The sequence below is a fragment of the Rhamphochromis longiceps genome, linkage group LG15 (genome assembly GCF_057381845.1).
Source record: "Rhamphochromis longiceps isolate RC_006_pf linkage group LG15, R_longiceps_female_GT1.1, whole genome shotgun sequence".
Classification (NCBI taxonomy): domain Eukaryota; kingdom Metazoa; phylum Chordata; class Actinopteri; order Cichliformes; family Cichlidae; genus Rhamphochromis; species Rhamphochromis longiceps.
Window position 1 is genome coordinate 5,801,625 of NC_140571.1, and position 18,178 is coordinate 5,819,802.

The following is an 18,178-nucleotide window of genomic DNA, read 5'->3' on the forward strand; positions in this document are numbered from 1 at the left end:
CGGGGGCTAGGCTCACTAGCGCCGTGAGAACACCGGACTCCCCGCAAATCGTTTTCAAACCCACCGCCGTCTTTCGCTACTCAGGTTAAATATATATTAGTCACTTAGATAACTTAAAATGTTATTGTTTGGCTTTTTTTTTTTTTAGTATTTTATTTGTTCCTGAGTAAATCAGTTTGTCTGAGATTAAAGTTATAGTTTTTACACAGCTGAATAAACGTCAAGCAGACAGCTGATTATCAGAAGTGTGAGATGCTCCAGAATATACTCCAGTGTCCTGTTATATTTTAGATAGCAAGGAGTTTATTAAACTTCACCGAAACAATCTGCAAATTTCATTAAAATTTAATAAACTATCATCTTGTCTTTATTTTTAGTTAGCACAGACCTTAAACACTTAAAGCTGTAAGCTAATGATAGTTATATAAGAGCAGATGCTGCTGGTGCAATAAGCTGTAGTTTTACGTCTAATGGATGATGATCTGATTAGTCGACTAATCGCAAAAATAATCGGTGACTAGTCGACTATCAAAATAATCGTTTGTGGCAGCCCTATTTGGCTTGTTGTCAGCAACCATAACTGACAAATGAAAATTTGAAGCATTAAATGAGAAGAACCATAGATGACAGATGTTTCTACTTTGGCCTAATATACTTACATGAGTTAATTCAGATCTTTCCAGTACATTAATATGTAATCGAGTTCATAGCAGAAGTCAGCACAGCGGCATTTTCCACTTCACACAACAGCTTTCTAGTGGCACAGACTGATTGTCTGTCTTGTAGTGTGGCTCAGACTGTGGCCAACTTTGTCTGGGTCTTAAGCGAATTTGATAAATCTCTTGTGACTCAGACTCCACAGCTGCATCAGGTGAATTAAGCTCTGTGTCATCAGGTCCACACTGATAAATGGATCCTAGTAGGAAGGCTGGATCAGTTGAACTTGCTGCTTTCAGGTGATCCCACATCAGGATGATGCACTATTGTAAAGAGTAATTGTACATTTGGTAAACGGGTTTGTTTTTTTTAATGAGCATTTTGTCAAGTGGATGGCAACTCAGTGTATATAATTAAAAGTACCAGTTGTGCTCCTTGGCTGGTGGCTGCATGCACACATTTTTATTAGATTTCTGCAGAGGTTCATTCGCCCATATTTTATACCTGCATCTTTTTTTTTTAGTGTGTCTTTGCTCTTATGTCCGTGTAACTAATGTGTGTTTTCTCTTGTTTCAGCAGAGCTCTAACAGGAAGGCTAGCAATAGTGTTCCTCCAACAACTCAGCTACTAAAGGGGAAGCAGCCAGGTTCCCAGACACCTGTCAAAAAGGACAAGAGGCAGAGCTCCTCTCGCTTCAGCTTGAGCAACAACAGGGAACTGCAGAAACTTCCTGCTTTTAAAGGTATTCACCTGTGTGACAGTCTGAAATCCATTTTATGTAATCACATAATGAACTACAGAGTGCGCTCGATTTGGTAGAATTTGCATTTGTTATATATTCATAGAGAACGGAGTTGAGGTAATGTTTTCACGCTTCAGGGTTTTGCACAGAATTCAAAAATCAAATCAACCAAATTTGGCAGGTGGAGAAAACTACCTGGTCTGCCTGTGTATGTTTAATATGTAAGAAATGTCTCAAATGCAGATCTAGATAAGTGCACACCTCACAGAAATATGTACTAACAAGCACGTACTCAATTATTTAGTCACTCCTTCCCCACAGAAGTTCCCATGAGCATCCCTTGCTGCATCACCCCCATTTTAATACCAGGCTGAACATGACATTATGCAATATGTGGAAACAAACAGAGGACATGCATGGCATGGATTTTGCTCTGGATTTAACCCAAGCATCTATATTTAGTGATAATCCAGAGATAAAGCTTTAATTCCACGGCCCTTGTGTTTCCGAATGTTGCCAGTGAGCAGATAAGACATGTCTGCCAGCTATTACTATTCCTCCTCCTGTCTTTCCTCGTGAACTTTACAGATGTATATGGATATTTAGTGTCCAAGTTCAGTGCCAGATCCAAGAGCAACGAGCAAACACTGCTGCGACACAATAAATGCATATTGTCAGCATTGTCCTGTGTATACATGGATGACTGCACGCATAATTTCTCAGTACTTTAATTATAGTTACCTAACATAGTGGTATGCTTTACAGACAGTTATATTGACATTGTTGGCTGTTAAATAATCATGTAATTAAACTTCAAAAACAATTTTATAACTGATAGTGGCAATGGCACAACAGGAATTGGTTATACTGTTTCTGTTTCTTTCTAAATGTTCAGACTCAGGAAAAATAAGAATCTCGTAGGAAAAGGGTATTTTAGTGGTCCCCAGATGACTATTCTGTTTAGTAAGTGAAACAAAGTTGGGACATTGGAAATGTGCCCGACACTTTCAGAGTGGGTAGGGAGAATTATCCATCTCCTTTCAAGGACAGATATTTCCTGGATTGTTAGATTATTTACAGTTGATGCAACAGCAGTGTAAAGTTTATGGAACTGATGTAACCCCGAATGGTGGTGAATGCAGTCTCGTTGGGTTACTTGCTCAAAAGTTTCTGTATTTGGTAAAAGATATTGTGGACGTTCTGGCACTGATGCCGTGTGTGCAGAAAAGAGCGCTTTTGTTTTTGTTTTTCGTCATCGGTGGGAGGCTTGTAAGCTCACAGTAGAGCAAAGGCAGCGTTCTTCAAGGAGAATTTACGAATGTTATTTCTGTCTATGGAAACCTTGGCATGTAGAGCAAAGTTGGATTTCCTAAGGTGGCAACATGATAACAGGCCATTTATTGTTCATTGTGTCTTTATGCTCTGCCATAAAAAAATGATTGTGTCTTTATCTTAGCTAGCCGTTACCTTTGTAACGTGTGAGGAAACCAATAGGCTTAACTTCATTTCTGATACAGCCTGCTCACTTCCCACACCCCAATGAGAGCTTTGATAACATTCTGCAAAACATTATCCCACAGTGGCCAAGTAGATGTTATCACTTAGTCCTGTCCAAACAGGCTCCTCGCTTGGCCTGTTTTCATTCCAGGCATGTTCACCACCTCCTGATGGAAACACATGTCCGTGAGCCTGTCCTGCAGAGCCGCAAAGTTGAGGCGAGACTTAAAAACCCTGACCAGAAGCAGGCCTTTCCCATGAACTTCCAGATTCGTGTGTGCTTTCTTTGACTGTATGGTTCAAATTTTTGCATTTGTTTGGACGATAGTTTGGTTTCTGTTGAAACCCGATGTGGTGAGCTGCCGTTTTTTTTTGTGTGTAGATTTTATAAGACAAAATACACAAATCCAAACTTGTTTTTTTTGTGTTTGGCATAATGTTCAGCTGGAGATCTGTCTGACTGAGGCAAGTAAACAGGAGATTAATTCCTCTTTCTTTGTCTCATTGCAAGTGTTATATACATGTGCCAAAAAGCACAGAACAACAACAGTTGCTCCCTCTGTATGGGTTCTCTTTTAAAGCAGGAGCTCTCCTTCATGGAGCCTTGGTCTCACAGGGTTTGGTGCCACCTTGTGGCTAGAGTGTCAAATATGAGAGGTGATGTTGAAGGACATGAGTATATCTACTTGTAACCAAAGTTTTAAAACAGATAATACTTTTTAATCTGATTTTTTTTTTTTTTAATTGAGGGTACAGTTAACATAGTGTATGAAATTTGCAGTCCTTACCTTTTTAATGAGACTATGCTTAATGGCAATGCAAAACTTTCCCATGTTCCTTTATAATGTGAAACTGTTTTAAGGGGCACTTTAATGGATATAACTAACAGTCGGCAGACCGCAGATATGCAAACATTGTACACAATGTAAAAAAGAAAACATAAGGAAAATAAAACACTTAAACAGAAGGACACCAGGAAAAGCCTTACAAAAACAACATAATGAAATCATAATGACCGAGAATGTTTATTAGTCTGTGAACAGTAGTTCGTGCTAACTCTGAGATATGTTTTATTGAGTAAACAGTTGGATGAGAGAGAAATTGTGTAGAGTAAAATGTTACAGATAGTGACGAGGCTAAATGCCTATGTCACGGCAGATTCTGGTGGGTACTAAAATATTATTTTTATTGTCGCAGGTTAAGTTGGGACATTTCTGCTCTTTTATAAACATGTAGCTACTAGTATTCAAAGTAGTTTGGATTTAGTTTATGCGTCACAAATTGTTATGTTTCTCCCGTTGTTGTGTTTCTCCTGTTGAATGAGCGTAGTTCATTGTAAATTATTAATTGTCTGAAATGAATCTTATCAGTGAGAACGGTACACGGGCTTCAGCACTAGTCAAAGACACAATGGACACAAATGACGAAGCACGGAGCAGGGACAGCTGGAGACAGTGGGCTGTCCCAAGTCTAATAAGCTGCAGTGCTTCTGACAGTTCTGACTTTTTTTTTTTGGTGTCACACTGTGTGCCAACAGCTAGTTATGTTTGACTTCTTCAGTGTACAGTCATCTTCATTTTGAGGGATAAACAGTAAAGATGACAGAAGTTATATGGTCAGCAGTTATGTTTTTTTTTTTTTAAGCATTTTTTCAGCCTAGCACTAGGGAGACAGGATAATGACAGCAAACGTGAAGATGTTAAAACTAAATAAGTTGTGTGTTTAGTTCTGTTATTGCTACCTGTAATACAGTTGTTTAGTAGGTGTCAATGACTGTTAGCAGAAAACACAGGTCTAAGTCAAACTACTAAAGTGTACGTCAGTCAGTTTTTATTTTTATGAATCGAAATGTTGCTTTTACTGTGGTTGTCTTTTAGTTACATTCTAAAGCTTCCAGGAAGTAATCTTAACGTTAAATCACTATTTGTCATGTCATGTCAGAGAAACGTCTTTAACTTTGAATACATGTGGGAGCAGAAAAAGGCCCCTACAACTCATGACAGAAACTTCCCGGGTCAGACATTTCATATGAATAAAAATACAAAAAAAGTCACTGGCAGTGATCATGGTGTTAAAACTGCTCAAGCTGTGCACTGGTTTTGCACGATTGGACTTTTCAGCATTGCTTCTAGAAGGGTTTTGTAGCTAGAAGTCAGAGAATCAGACACATTGCTATATTTAAGCAGTGAATATTTCATTTATGCATCAGCAACATTCAGAAATGACAGGATCCTACTAAAAAACATGACACTGTATCTGAATTGGTGGTCTTTTGTTTGGAAGAATAGTAAATATTGAAAATGGTATTTAATTAATTCACACACGTTTACTATATCTGCAGGTCTAAAACTTGTTTTTGAACTTTGAAAAACGTTTTAAGCTTTTAAACTGTTGTACATATTATAATAACACATTCCTCAAGTTACCAGGTTTAAGCTGCAACATTAAATGCGATCTCCAAGCGTGTTTATCTTGCAGTCATCAGCCACAGGTGTTTTCCACTTGTGCAACATTTTTAGTGGCACAATGAACAAATCTGGGCTTTGTTTCTTAATATATCTGCTTCTAATGTGACTAATACAGATCAGCATGTATCATCGCTTTGTGATTCATCTTTGCGTTACGAGAAGAAGAAAAAATAGGTTGGATCTTGATAAAGATGTCCCTATCATTGGAAGCTGCCTAAGTTCAGCCACTGTTGAAAGAGCCTGTGTCCTCAGCTGCGTCGATCAGTCTGTTTCTCCAAATAGATCTGAGCCTTAAGCGTTTACAGAGGACCGTGACATTGAAGATCAGCAGACCTGTGAATGAACCACTTCGTTGTGTATTTTAGGCAGTGCTGCTGATATCAATGATACGTTTAGAAAAAGCTCTGAAACCATGCTTGTGTTATAGCAATCTCACAAGTTTCTTCGCATTTAAAAAATAGCACAGACACAGCAGAAAGCTCGAGTTTGGTGAATGCATGTGCCAAAGTAGCATTTGTAATGAGTAATCCAGTATTTTCTTCTCATGGTCATGGATGCACTATGCCTAAGGTACAAAATGGCAAGAAAGAGCCCTTTATATGCCCAGATTAGTTCCTGCTGATGAAGTGCTCCATTATCGTATATATTAGGACCAACTAAACTAGATGTTAAGTATTACATCCATTAGGGGTGTAGTTGTTCCCATTTTGTACAGTTGACTTTAGTGTAAGACTTTTTACATCCTCTAACCTGCAGACAAACACGTATACAAGCTCAAGGTTGTGTAGCAGGAGCAACAGTGGCAATACAAGAAGTGTGCAAGAACAAACAGCAGCCGGACTCGAACCACACCACACCTCCTGCACCTCCAGCGGAGAAGTGCAAACCCACAGGGAGGAACCGTGACACCATTATGTGCTTTATGAAATACCACACAAAATGCATTTTGCACAAACATTACATTAGCCTAAAACAGTGTTTGTTTGTTTTTTTGTTTGTTTGTTTTTTTTTTTGAAAGTGTGAAACTTCCAAAACACTTTATGTATTTTTCTTTTTTGAGCTTAAATGGTAAATGGCCTCTATTTGTATAGCGCTTTACTAGTCCCTAAGGACCCCAAAGCGCTTTACATATCCAGTCATCCACCCATTCACACACACATTCACACACTGGTGATGGCAAGCTACATTTAGCCACAGCCACCCTGGGGCGCACTGACAGAGGTGAGGCTCCCGACACTGGCGCCACCGGGCCCTCTGACCACCACCAGTAGGCAACGGGTGAAGTGTCTCGCCCAAGGACACAACGACCAAGACTGTCCAACCTTCCGATTACAAGGCGAACTCCCAACTCTTGAGCCACGATCGCCCCGAGCTTAACCAAACCTCTGTATAGAGTTACATCTGCTGGACAATATTATCCACAAATAATGATTCCCCTAATTACTTTTAAGCAGTCAAGAGTATATCAATGTCTTCCTTCTTTGCACATTATGCAGAAACTGCATAGAAAAAACAACCCTGTTGCCTTGCTGTAGTTGCTCGGCCAGTTTTATGTAATCTTAGCTAACGCTGCCAATCACTGAAATGACAGCAATCATAGTGCAAAAAAATAATGTCGTTTTTTGTCCTTCACAGAAGAGAAGTAATTGCGAAGGCTAGTATGCCATACACACATTTTAATAGAAATGTTTGTGGGTTGTCACACAGCTACGGTTATGAAATGTTCATTCTAATGGGGTAAGCAAAGTCTTTTTGTGCAGTCTTTTCTCCTCGGTGGCTTTCTTATGCAGCAAAAATTATTAGATTATATGTGACTGTAGTCCAAATCTGTTTAATTCACACCCATCTACACTGTATTTGCGTGGTTATTCTTCGTGCATAGGAATGCTTATGACTTTAGCTGAATCACTGTTTCGACACCTTGTCTGTATGTGCTTACTGTACTTTCAGTATGATGACACATATGGCATGCACAAAAAAAAAAATGTCGGTGTATGTTCTGACTGTGTTTGTCTGTGTGCAGAGTTTTACAGAGCCCTATTGTATTCTAAGGGTGCAGTGGTTACTATATTTGGGAGTGCTACGCCAGTGACTGGGAGTATGGATTTCTTGCTTTTAATTGTCTGTGTCACCAATGTGCCCGCAAAGGTTTACAGTGCAGGCTTTTGTTCCCCAGTGCTGCTGATTCAAAATGTGGCTTTCTGCATATGCACATCCTGTGTTGCTCACATTGAGACTTCCTGCCTTCCTGTTTCTCTTGTCACATACACCTGGGCTCAGGCTGTGCTGCTGAAGAGCCATCTGTCATGCAAACACAGACACACGCGCACAAAGTTGGCACGCATGCTGGAAATGGCAGCAGACATTAAAAAAAGGTCCACTAGTTGATGACCAGTGTAAGGTGACATTAAGCATTGAACACCTTGTTGTATTTTGTTTTATTTAGGTTTGCCAATATGGAAAAGATATATATAAATCTTCTAAAGTTTGTATCTGTCTTGTGTGAAACTTGTATGAAAAGCATATAAGAGTGAAAACAGATATAAGATCCCTTGAAAAATTATATAAATGAAACTTCCATGTTTTGGATACTTCCTAAAACAATATATGAAAGTAATGAGAAAGTGGCCACTTTCATGAGTATATCATATAAGCGTTATATGATTCACTATATGAAGCAAGCTAAAGCTGATGCAAGTCTTTTATAAGTTTTTCTTATTTCTTTTCCATGTGGGTGTTGTTGGGAGTTAAAGACTAAAAGAGAAATAAATGGTTTCCTTTGTCCTCTGCTTCTTACAAGCAACCTACATGTTGTACAGTTATTTGTATTCCATGGTATTATTATTCCATTTGTGGTTATTTCAGAACCGGTTAAATGGAATTCAGGCGAGTTGTTTGTGCTTTAAAAACTCCTTGACAGATGTAGGTTCTTTTGGCCCAATCACAGTAACTGGCCCACCCCTTTTCTCCCCACTCCAATAGCCAGTCTCTTTCCTCATGTTTATTTATTCTGACAGCCCGCCCATGTGATTGCAGCTAACCAACCAGGTTGCTTCTGTGTGGGATGACATCACTAACTAGCTGGTTCCCTCCAGCAGCAGGGGAGCTTCATTTTCTGCTCAGTGTTCGTGCTAAAATGGAGGCTGGCTCCTCGCCTTAGCCTGGGCTACCCTCTTCTCTCCTGTTTCCTGCCTCAGCTCACTGATGTTGGCATGTACTAGAGCTGCCGGCGGGATGGTTCTGGATGGACCGAGCGCCAATGGGCCTTTCCAGCCTGTGGCCCTCATGCATTTTAGAGGTGAGAATAGGAAATCTGCTGCTGTGTACTGGTCTGTTTAAAGAGGAGGTGGGCTTGAGTGTTAAGCAGCCACAGCTGGTGATTTAAAAAAAAAAAAAAAAAAGAAAAGAAAAAAAAAAAAAAGCTTGATATTATATGTATCATTACTTTTGTGGAGGCGAGTTTAAGAGTTTTTTTTAGTGTTGTTTGCACGAGGGTTTTTGAAAGAGAAAGGAGGTGATTGTGTTTGTATGTCAGCAAGGAAGGGTTCTGCCAAGACATTGCAAAGCTTAGCTTTAGTTTAGGGGGGGGGGTGTAAGATTGGTAGTTTTGAGTCTCCCCTCCCCCATCAACACTATTGATGTCATAGGAAGTGAGGTCAAAGCTTGTTGTTAGTTTGTATATGTCTGTATTGTATTGTTGCAATGTGACTAACATAAGTAGAAAGGTTGTTTGATGTTGTTGTAGCTCCAGTGTTCTTTTTGAGTTGACGTTGATTCGGACAAACTTAAGGAAGCTGGAAGCTGTCTCTAGATGAAGTGGCAGTGTGTGTTTAACATGCAGCCAATTATTTCATATGCTTGCTGCTGTCACAGTGATGTCAGTATCATGGTGTTGCTTATGTGGCTGTTAACATGGTCTCGTGACATTTATATGCATAGTGATAATTACAGCAAGTTATGGCAGAAAGCCACCGGTCCCTCCTTCGGATATCCTGTGTCTGAAGGGACAGATGGTAAGCGCACCACATTTGCCATTAGGGACACTTTATTAATCAGTTATTTTCATATTCCGTAGTACAGAATGTCTGAGTCAAGAGTTGTGCTTAAAAGCAATTTGTGTTCGTGGCTGGCTTCCTGTATGCATGCTGGAGCTTTTAGATGAGTAAAGGTTATTCACTGATCCATGCAGAGACGCTCGTGTGTGAAGTCTGCAGTTGCACAGCAGGTCTCTTAATATTTTAGGTCTGTTCAGAAACCCTACTGCTGTTGTGTAACAGGAGCTGGTAGACCTCTCAGCACTCAGAGGCTGATGAGTCGAGGTGCTCATGAGTCGGCCTGTAACAGTAATAGGAACAAAACTTGATGCAGGTGTACCAAGCCTCAAATAACTCAGCAACCGTTTTTCTGTATTCATCTTACTCTTTTCGCTATAAACACCACATTTGACCACCTCCCCTCTACCCTTAATGACAAGTTTTGACACCTCAGTGTTTATCAGTAAAGATGTTGTTTGATGACCATTATGATAGTTTCTGGGTTTTTCAAAGGGTAGCTGAATAAGCAGAGACCACCCTCACGAATCTGCACACCCAGTCATTTTGTTCTATAAGCAGCTCAATTCAGAAAAGACCTTAAAGGGTCCTTGTAGGATTTCAAGCGTTAAAGAGTTAAGGGTAAAATTTTGAGACTTCCTAGTAAAACAGATGGTACTATATTAACTTAACACTTATAAATATTTTTATTAACTTGCATGCATTTAGAGGGGATTGTTCATCATTTTGACAAGTATTTGTGCTCACTGTCCAAACAAGGCTTAATATATATATATTTTTAAACACACTGTACGCACTTAAGCAGAAGCAAGCTGAATATTAGTCATGAACACAAAAAGTGGTCGTGAGTTTTACTTTCACAGTTAGTGCACCTCACTGGAAAGGAAGACACTCTTATGTAAACTTGCTCCAGAAATACAAAATGGATGTTGTGGCAAAAGCTCAAGAGCTTGGCTGATGTTTGACCTTTTACTGTGCTCAATTGGATCCTGTTTGCGGATAGTAGTTTGAATATGGCAGTTAGTCTTCTAAATATAAATTCAAAAATCTTCCAGTTTTTTCCAAATATCTTATGGCATGTATAACTATTTGTATAAAAACAGACAAATGTAAAACAAGAGCCAACAAAGAGCTATTAGATAAGAAAGGAAGCAACAGTAAAGTAAGGAAGCTTCACCACAAAGCTTTGACACTGTAACAGTGTTGGGGAATTATAAAGCAAATACATTATTGATTCAAAAGGGTAGTCTACCTAAAAGAACTCATAGGACAGCTTTGTTTCATGCTGTTTTAAATGCTAACGTTTCCTCTGTGACTAATGTGGAGGTGTGCTGTCAGTCGCAATTTGAGGTTCTAGTCTGTGAGCATTGCCTCCATTACTGAATCTTTTAGAATTGACCTATTTTATTGGTGCCAGCTGTTAACATTTTGTCTGGTATCAACTTATGCAAAGCAGGGTCTGCACAGAAAATACTGTAGATATATAATTACAGATTACCGTGCTGTTTTAACTCTTTATTCCAAAGTGTTCAAGAAAGCCACTGGACGCTTATAAATGTATCTGTAAGATTACTGAGTGTAGCAGGGAGTGCTGACTGACTTATTTTACTCCATGATTCATGTTTTGCATGATGCCTTTGGCTGACACTTTTTTCAGCCATAGCTGATGTGATCAGCAATTCAGCGGTCTCTTGATTCCAGTGTAGAAGCAGCAGACATGCGTCTCTGATTAGCAGTGGTCACCCCCTGGTCCAAAGTCCTGTCTCTGCCTGCAGTCACCATGGTGATGTAGGGTACACATGCAGATTGTTAATGGGGAGAAAAGAAAGACTCAAGAATCACAGACTGTGATGAAGAGATTAATGCTGCCCCATAGGTAGGTTTTATAAGGTGACATTCTGTTTTAAGACACTAATCCCTGTGTTGGATGAAAATGAATGAGCACCAATCCACTTCTCTTGGTTTCATGGTATTTTCTGGAGCTTGGGAATCGGATGAGCTCAGGCTAATTCAGAGGAGAAGCTTCCTTTCTGTGACTCGTGTCATTTATTACAGGCTGCTACTGACAGTTTTGATCATTGTAAAGAAAAGGGAAATAGCTGTGTCCTAGTGAAGGCCCCATCACAGTAGAGTGCATAATGCTGGGGTTATTTGGTGCTATATAGGCTGCTTGTAGTAATGGCGTCCTTTCTACTTTTGTCAAAAAAAGGTGAAAGTAAGTTGCACTTTATTCAGAGCTCTTCTTCCTGAGTGCTGATAAAGGGAGAGAGCACACATTATAGCTATTTCTAAAATTGCTAAAATGGTTACCTGTAGATTTAGAGTAGGTCTTGTTTATAAAAACGTCCGTACTTTCATACCTTGCACTGTTGCACACCTTATGATGTATGGAGTGTGCAAACCCTTCAAGCTCTGTTCAGGTTCCCTCTGAGCAGTCCAGAAAGTTGATTGAAATTATGATCTATTTTAATATATAATAATTCTGTTTAGAAGCTTTGTTATTGTCACTTAATTACTTAATTGCAGACAAAAAATGTTTTCATACTTTTCTCTAATCGTTCATATCTTTAAGGAAGCTGTCAAGTGGTTATAAATCATTTAAACTGACACTGATTGGAGATTAGCTCATTGTGCAAAATTCATTGGCTGCAAAAACATGTAATTTTTTTTAATTGCAAGCTAATAATGATACACAGGTAGGTGTGGCCCCACATTCCCAGAGGGTGATTTAGATCTTTTGCATCATTGATGTGGCGATAACATAGCAGTCATTACCTCACTAAGTTGAATTGGTTGCTTTTTGCTTTAATAACTAGAGGAACGTGTGTATGTGTGTGCAGAGTTGAGTTTGAAATCATTTGGATGAACAGTTTTCATTTTTTACCAAAGGATTTCACAACAGTTGGCGCACGGATACGTCAGCTGCAGGGCTGCTCTACTCTGTGATTGGTTATTGCTTTAAGCAGCTGTGATTTGTTATTTGGCTGTCAGCAGGCTTTCATCACCGGGTACACTGGCAGCACAGAGAGAGCTGCTGTGCACAGTTGATGCATGGGGCACTGGTAACTTCATTATCTATCATGTGACGTGCCACCCGGATATATTCTGCTTTATCAACCAAAATGCTTATCTCCAAGCAAACAGCTGAGCTGCTGTGCACAAATTCACAGTTCCAGTGAAGTCTGTAGAAACAATGCAGTCGTGCCCAGAATAAAGCCAGCAAGTCGAAATGTTCTTTCCTCTGGAGAAGCACAAAATATGTGTATCTGGTGTTTTTATTAAAGAGTTTTCAGTAGGAAATCCAGCATTTCCTGAACTATCAAATAAATGAAAACGCACACACAAAAGCTGCAACCGTTCTGTCTCAAACAAGCACAGCACAGCTCAGTAAACCTAAAGTTATTCAGAGACATGCCTTGCAGTCTATAACATTATAAGTCCTTTGTGATGGATCACAGCAAAATAAAATATGGTTGTAAAATGAAGAGATTGCTTAGCAAAACATTTAAAAGTAAGTCAGCCTGTCGGTATCATTGCTGCTCTAATGTTAAAAATCATTGACATTTTGCTTTGTGAAGAGAATTTGAATTTAATTCCAGCCTTTCTTCTCTCTGTTTCACAGATGTTCCCCCTGCAGAGCAGGAGAAGCTGTTTATCCAGAAGTTGCGTCAGTGCTGCGTTCTCTTCGATTTTGTCTCAGACCCACTGAGTGACCTGAAATGGAAGGAGGTGAAACGAGCCGCGCTGAGCGAGATGGTGGAGTACATCACCCACAACAGGAACGTCATCACCGAACCGATCTACCCAGAAGTGGTTCACATGGTCAGTGTTACAGTAAACAGTGGAAATGAGAAGCTTGGACCAGTTGTTTTTATTTTATTATTTTATTTTGACCTGGCAAATGTTTAATAAGTAGAGAGTATAAGTGAACATAATTAACTAAACTTAGTTAGCCATCTTTGTACTTTGTATCACTCAACTCCTGGAAAAAAGTAAAGCCTTGCATAAAAAGCGATTTGGTTACTCATATTGCAAAAGTATGTGTGGACTTTGTCTCGAAAGGCTACATCTTATGTCAACTTAACTTTCAAAATAAGAGTAAGGGAATTTTCCAGTTGTAAATAGGTCACATCATTGTCGGAGATGGAGGAAAAAATTAGAAGAAAATGCAAAGTATGTTGCCAAGATACATGGGACTCCCACCCAAGTCAGGTTTAAGTGTGAGGAAACTCTGCCACCAGTGTTTCCATGAATGAAAGCTTTAAATGATTTAGAATAGAACATTAAAATCTGTAATGTCCTGTGATGTACTAGTGCTGTGGTTCTATAGCTGATGATATTTCTCATAAAGCTTTTTATCCCATAGAATATGCAATGTGTAATATGGTTTGGGGAATGTTTTAGTAGTTTAGGTCTAAAAATATTCACTTACACAAACTCTGCATTGTTCCTTTATAATTGCTTTATTTCGTGTTAGCGAGATGTCACGTGTCACTTCTCTTACTGTAAAATTGTGTAAGTTGTAATTGTTAAAAAAGGCTCAGTGGAAGCCACATGGCCTCGGAGAGCCATCTCACCCGGTAGATTCCCTTTTCTTTCTTTTTTTCATGTTTGTGATGAAGCTGATTTGTTTTCTTCAGTTTCATTTTCGCAGCATGGAACGAACATTTTGTGGTTTTCACTTGACCCATTTTAGTTTTTATTTTGGTAGTTTTTTTTTTTGCCACAAATCTTTTAAGATCATTTAAATAATTCGTATGCAACCAGGTGATCTGTTTGTTTTCTTCAGCATGTCTCTTGTTTGAATTCGTCTAAAGATTGTTCGTGTATTGCACACCCTAAATTGTTTGTACCCCTCAATGGTGTAGGTCTGAAAACTGCTCGTTTAATCAGGGTGTTGCCAGTGCAGCTGTGTTGGAGCTCCTGCTGTAGATTGGAGAGGTGTTCCTCTTAGGTCGTGGTCTCAATGTGTTCCTGGTGCCAGATTTGCTTTCCCAAGCCAAATTAAAAAGCCTTTGATGTTAATCAAAGGCCGGCCTCAATGCCACATGGTAAACTGCAGATGATCAAGGTGCAAATTTCCCCTCCGTCCTCCTTTGCCTGGGCTTTATTTGATCAATGCGGCAGAAAATGCAACTGAGCTGTCAAATCAGCATAAAAATATACTCTTACTCCTGGCAGCGCCTGTCCCCGTACCCCCTTAAAGACAAGGGCTCTTTGAAGTCCACTGATGGCTTTTATGATCAAAGTAAGTAAAGAGTGACACGACATTTTCCTTTATGGTAATAAAGTGTATTCTGATGCTAAAACTTTGCACATTATTTACTTCCGTAAGGTTTCTGTATTTCAGAGCATTTTTGACATCTCAGTGTTCAAGCATCATTATTTAAACAGGCATTATTTGCACTACATGGCACTGTAACAGTGGTTTCGTTGTCCTGATCTATTTGTTGAAAGTAAGGAGTGATTTCTGCTTGGAATAATAACCTGATGGTGAATGAGTGTTTTGACCTCTGATCGACTGGAATCCCAAAGGAGTTCTGAATGCGCCGTCTCAGAGGCAAAATAGATTCTTCACAGTCTGGGGTCTGTACAGTCACAGAAATAGGCCAGTATGGACAACTAGCGCAAGAGACTGTTGATATCCACTCACCTACCACCTTTTTATTAATTCTTTAATACAAACAATACCTCAAAGTTGATGTATTACACTGAACTTGTTAAAAAACAGTTTAAGTCTGATATGTTTGCACAATGTGTATTTAAAATGTAATCTCAAAATACTTCACTGGTCTTTCTTTCCACAACATTTTAACGTCTTTGCCCCTTACAGAGTCTGCTGTATTTTGCAGATATTAACTTATCCATATTGCACATTTTTGGTGATGAATCAGTTTCACAGCACTGCTCTTAATCTGAAGAAACGAATATACACCAATCCCCAAATCAACGCTCACTGCCTTGTTTTGCCTAGTATACCTAATATGTGCTGTGGATGTAGCATGAAAAATGGATACATTTCAAAGCACAGTCAGTCCACAGATACACAGATTCATCGTAGTTAAATGTATGAAATATTAAAAAGAGGAAGATACGAGCTCAGAGAACAGAGAGAAGCAAACAAATCTAAAGGCTGATTAAAAAGCAACATGAAACACAGTAACCTACACTCTGTTCTTGTTTATTGCTTTTCATAATATCTGATTTTCATTACATTACAGCATTCCAATTTTGACATAACTGTGGCTCGTAGGAGTACACTCAAACCTAAAGGTAACATTAGCCACAGCAGCTGCTCATACTGAATTTAATAAGGCAGGTCTCCTTCACAGCCGGGGGCGGTGCTTATCAGGTTTTGACGTCTCAGTTGGTTTTAACCTCGAAGGGCTCAAGAAGGAAAAGGAAGGAGAGGATGTAGTCAACTCATAATTTGTGGATCTAGACAATTTTTAAAAAATGGCAAAAAGTGGATTTTGCAACATTTAAACACGTTTATGCTGATAGAAATATTTTACTTGTCTTTTAAAGGCAGTTTGGACAGTAGATGGTCCAATGGATTTGATCTATTTGTTACTACAGGTTACTGGCAGCCTACGTAAACAAAGAAATGGTGATGTTTTAAATATTGTGTTTTTATGCAAGTAAAAAGGGCAGAGGCCACCGCTTCCTTGAGCGGTTTGGATTTCTGTGGGGGAAATGTCTTTTTCAAGTTTATATTTATCTGGCATGTCTGATTGTCTGTCCTCTGTTTTTGTTTCCCAGTTTGCTGTGAATATGTTTAGGGCATTGCCGCCGTCATCCAACCCCACGGGTGCAGAGTTTGACCCAGAGGAAGATGAACCCACTCTAGAAGCTGCGTGGCCGCATCTACAGGTACATGCATCACACCCACATACATGGTTTAGTCAGAAAGAGCCTGTTCACCTATTTCTGTTGTTTTAAAGTCTTTGCCCCTCTTCCACAGCTCGTCTACGAGTTCTTCCTGCGGTTCTTAGAGTCACCGGACTTTCAACCAAACATAGCCAAAAAGTATATTGACCAGAGGTTTGTATTGCAGGTGAGCATGTTGCTAGAGCACAGCTTCTTTCTCTGTAAAGAGGAGCTATGATGCTCATTTCCACCTTGATATTTTTATTCTTAACTAGACAAGCTTTGCATGATTGATAGTTCAAAATAATCCTTGTTTATCGCATACCAGTGCTTGGTCCAGCCCCTCTGTTCGTGCACTGTCTAAAACAAGCTGTTTTAGCTCCTCTGCCTTTATGCATGTGGGTGAGGCATCTGCGTGTACAGCTTTGACTGTGCGCACAGATGCCTGGAAAGAACATATTGAGGATATCTGCTCTCCTACACGTCATTTGAGGCCAATGTTTGTCTGAAGTTTAGTGACTAAAGCAGCCTAAGGCCTGAAGTTTTGGCTTTTTCAGATTAGTTGCACATACACTGAAATCATTGTTTGAAGCTTTAGCCATGTTTAGTATGAGCATGCATTTCTGCATTTCTGTAATAGTATCAATGTGACAAAACAATAAAAACCGTAACATGCCCACTTAAGAGCATTGTATGTAGTACTTGGTTACGTTTAATTTTATTGTCCCAGTAACCTTCTTTTGTGTGTGTGTGTGTGTGTGTGTGTGTGTGTGTGTGTGTGTGTGTGTGTGTGTGTGTTTCTTCAGCTCTTAGAACTTTTTGACAGTGAAGACCCCAGAGAAAGAGATTTTTTAAAGACCACTCTCCATCGCATCTATGGGAAGTTCCTGGGCCTTCGAGCATACATTAGAAAACAGATTAATAACATATTTTATAGGTGAGTGTGTGTCTTCTATAGCTACATTAATGGTGCTTGTTTTGTTTATGGGGGGTTTTTTTTTTTGGTTTTTTTTTTTGTTTTCTTTAACCCTCAGGGCTCTATACTGGCCACTTGTGGCCACGAACAAGCTGAAAGGGTGGTGATTTTTAACAAAGCCTGAGGGTTAAAGGAACATTATTGCTAACTTGTGTGTGTTTGCCCTTTTTCAGGTTCATTTATGAGACTGAGCATCATAATGGAATTGCAGAACTACTGGAAATACTAGGCAGGTAAGATACTTTTAGATTTGTTAAAGCAGCTGCTGTTCGCAGCATATGTGTGTGTGTGTGCGTGCGTGCATACACGTACACAAGTGGTCCGCAGGTGCGCATTTGCTATCAAAATAAAAGATGCGCACCAGATAAGAAATTTCAACATGCGTTTGCATACATATTAAAGGCACTGTTTTGGTCCACTAGAGTGGGATTTTCATGGCATATTCTGCACCATATCTCTGTGCGTTCATCATTTGTTTGAAGCCAACTCACCTCCTCCAACCACTTCTCCGAGAATATGCGCTTCTTTTGCGGACTCCCTCTGACATTTCTTTGGAGGTGAAGGAACACCAAAGTAATTGCTTAAAGGAGCTTCTTCGACATCTTTAAGAGTTCTAAACAAATGTCTGTCCTCCTCCAGAAAATCTTATGCACGCAAACGTGCGTTGCAACTTCTGATCTGGTGCGCGTCTTTTATTTTGATAGCGAGAGTGCACCTGCGGACCACTTATGTACACCCCTGTGTGTGTATATGTGTGTATATATATGTGTGTGTACGTACACACACACACAGTATGTGCAAAAGTGTTGAGCTACCTCTTTTTTTCTTTGTAGTTTGCTAGGATAATGGCTAAAGGGTGCAGTGATTTATACCATTTGCAAATTTAAGTAGAAATAGTATATGAGGCAAAAAGTGA

General features: G+C 39.5%; 1 protein-coding gene across 3 annotated transcripts in view; it reads left to right on the top strand.

Annotated features, from left to right (window-relative positions):
- Positions 1–18,178, top strand: part of ppp2r5cb (protein phosphatase 2, regulatory subunit B', gamma b) — a 30,400-nt gene that overhangs the window by 4,644 nt on the left and 7,578 nt on the right. Inside the window, exons 3-8 of one of the 3 annotated variants that reach the window (XM_085381462.1) lie at positions 1,234–1,399; positions 13,039–13,238; positions 16,179–16,289; positions 16,381–16,473; positions 17,093–17,223; positions 17,436–17,495. In XM_085381462.1, coding sequence (XP_085237588.1) covers positions 1,234–1,399; positions 13,039–13,238; positions 16,179–16,289; positions 16,381–16,473; positions 17,093–17,223; positions 17,436–17,495 — 761 coding nt within the window. Of the gene's footprint in view, positions 1–1,233; positions 1,400–8,461; positions 8,663–13,038; positions 13,239–16,178; positions 16,290–16,380; positions 16,474–17,092; positions 17,224–17,435; positions 17,496–18,178 lie in introns of those variants that run through there. The other 2 variants (XM_085381463.1, XM_085381464.1) reach the window with 2 other exon arrangements.